The sequence below is a fragment of the Amphimedon queenslandica genome, unplaced genomic scaffold (assembly GCF_000090795.2).
Source record: "Amphimedon queenslandica unplaced genomic scaffold, v1.1 AMPQUscaffold_11495, whole genome shotgun sequence".
NCBI classification, from domain to species: Eukaryota; Metazoa; Porifera; class Demospongiae; order Haplosclerida; family Niphatidae; genus Amphimedon; species Amphimedon queenslandica.
The window spans coordinates 383-1080 of record NW_003548263.1 but is presented as its reverse complement, the minus strand read 5'-3'; the positions used below and the strand labels follow the sequence as shown (position 1 = coordinate 1080).

Genomic DNA, 698 nt, shown 5'->3' with positions numbered 1-698 from the left:
AAGATAGAGCTAAATCAAAATATTAACTATTTGTATTACAGCTGATGGGGAGGAAACTACACTGACTACTGTCAGTAGAACTAATTTTAGTGCAGTAAGTATTATGTCTAAATGGAGTAGCTTATTTATGTTATACTAGTCCTGTTTTAATTGGAAGCAAAAGTTGAGGAAGATATTTTCTATTTTTTCAAGGCACAATGTCCGTGTGGCCCCTGCATGAGAAAGGTACAAACTACGTGTTACTTACTGTGAAACTTTACTATTATTTATGTGTAACAATATTTGTGTATAATCAATTGGTGAATAAAGTATATTTGAATTTATTGAATTATGTTTGTTCATAATTTTTCTATTTTACAAGCTTGTATTACTTTACTAAATTATAATGATTATTTTCAGTAAGTTTTTACGACTCAGTATTACTTTTGTCCAATTTTCCTGAATGTGTTCATTATTCTGCTGAAAAATTCTTGCAAGGCATTGAATGGCAACTTTTATGGCTTGCCAGGTTGCTACAGATTTGAAGAAGTATATTGTAGAGGAAAGGTAACATGGTTTTAAACTGCAATTGTGATATCATAATGGTGGAAAAAACTAGAGCCTTACAATAATCTGATCTTAACTGATTTGACAGCAAATAATAATACTCAAGTGAAGAAGCAAAAAAACAATATACTAATACATGAGACACACTAACT

General features: G+C 30.1%; 1 protein-coding gene and 1 long non-coding RNA gene across 2 annotated transcripts in view; both read left to right on the top strand.

Annotated features, from left to right (window-relative positions):
* The window catches only part of LOC105315198 (kinesin-like protein KIF15), a 4022-nt gene extending 4009 nt beyond the window's left edge, over nt 1–13 (top strand). The window contains exon 5 of the mRNA XM_011409750.2: nt 8–13. Within this exon, the coding sequence (XP_011408052.2) occupies nt 8–13 (6 nt within the window). The remainder of the gene's footprint in view (nt 1–7) is intronic.
* A 20-nt stretch (nt 14–33) lies between these two features.
* Nucleotides 34–328, top strand: LOC109589252 (uncharacterized). Its single transcript, XR_002188616.1, has 2 exons — nt 34–94; nt 140–328. It is a non-coding gene; the product is annotated as an uncharacterized LOC109589252 (long non-coding RNA).
* The last annotated feature ends 370 nt before the right edge of the window (nt 329–698 follow it).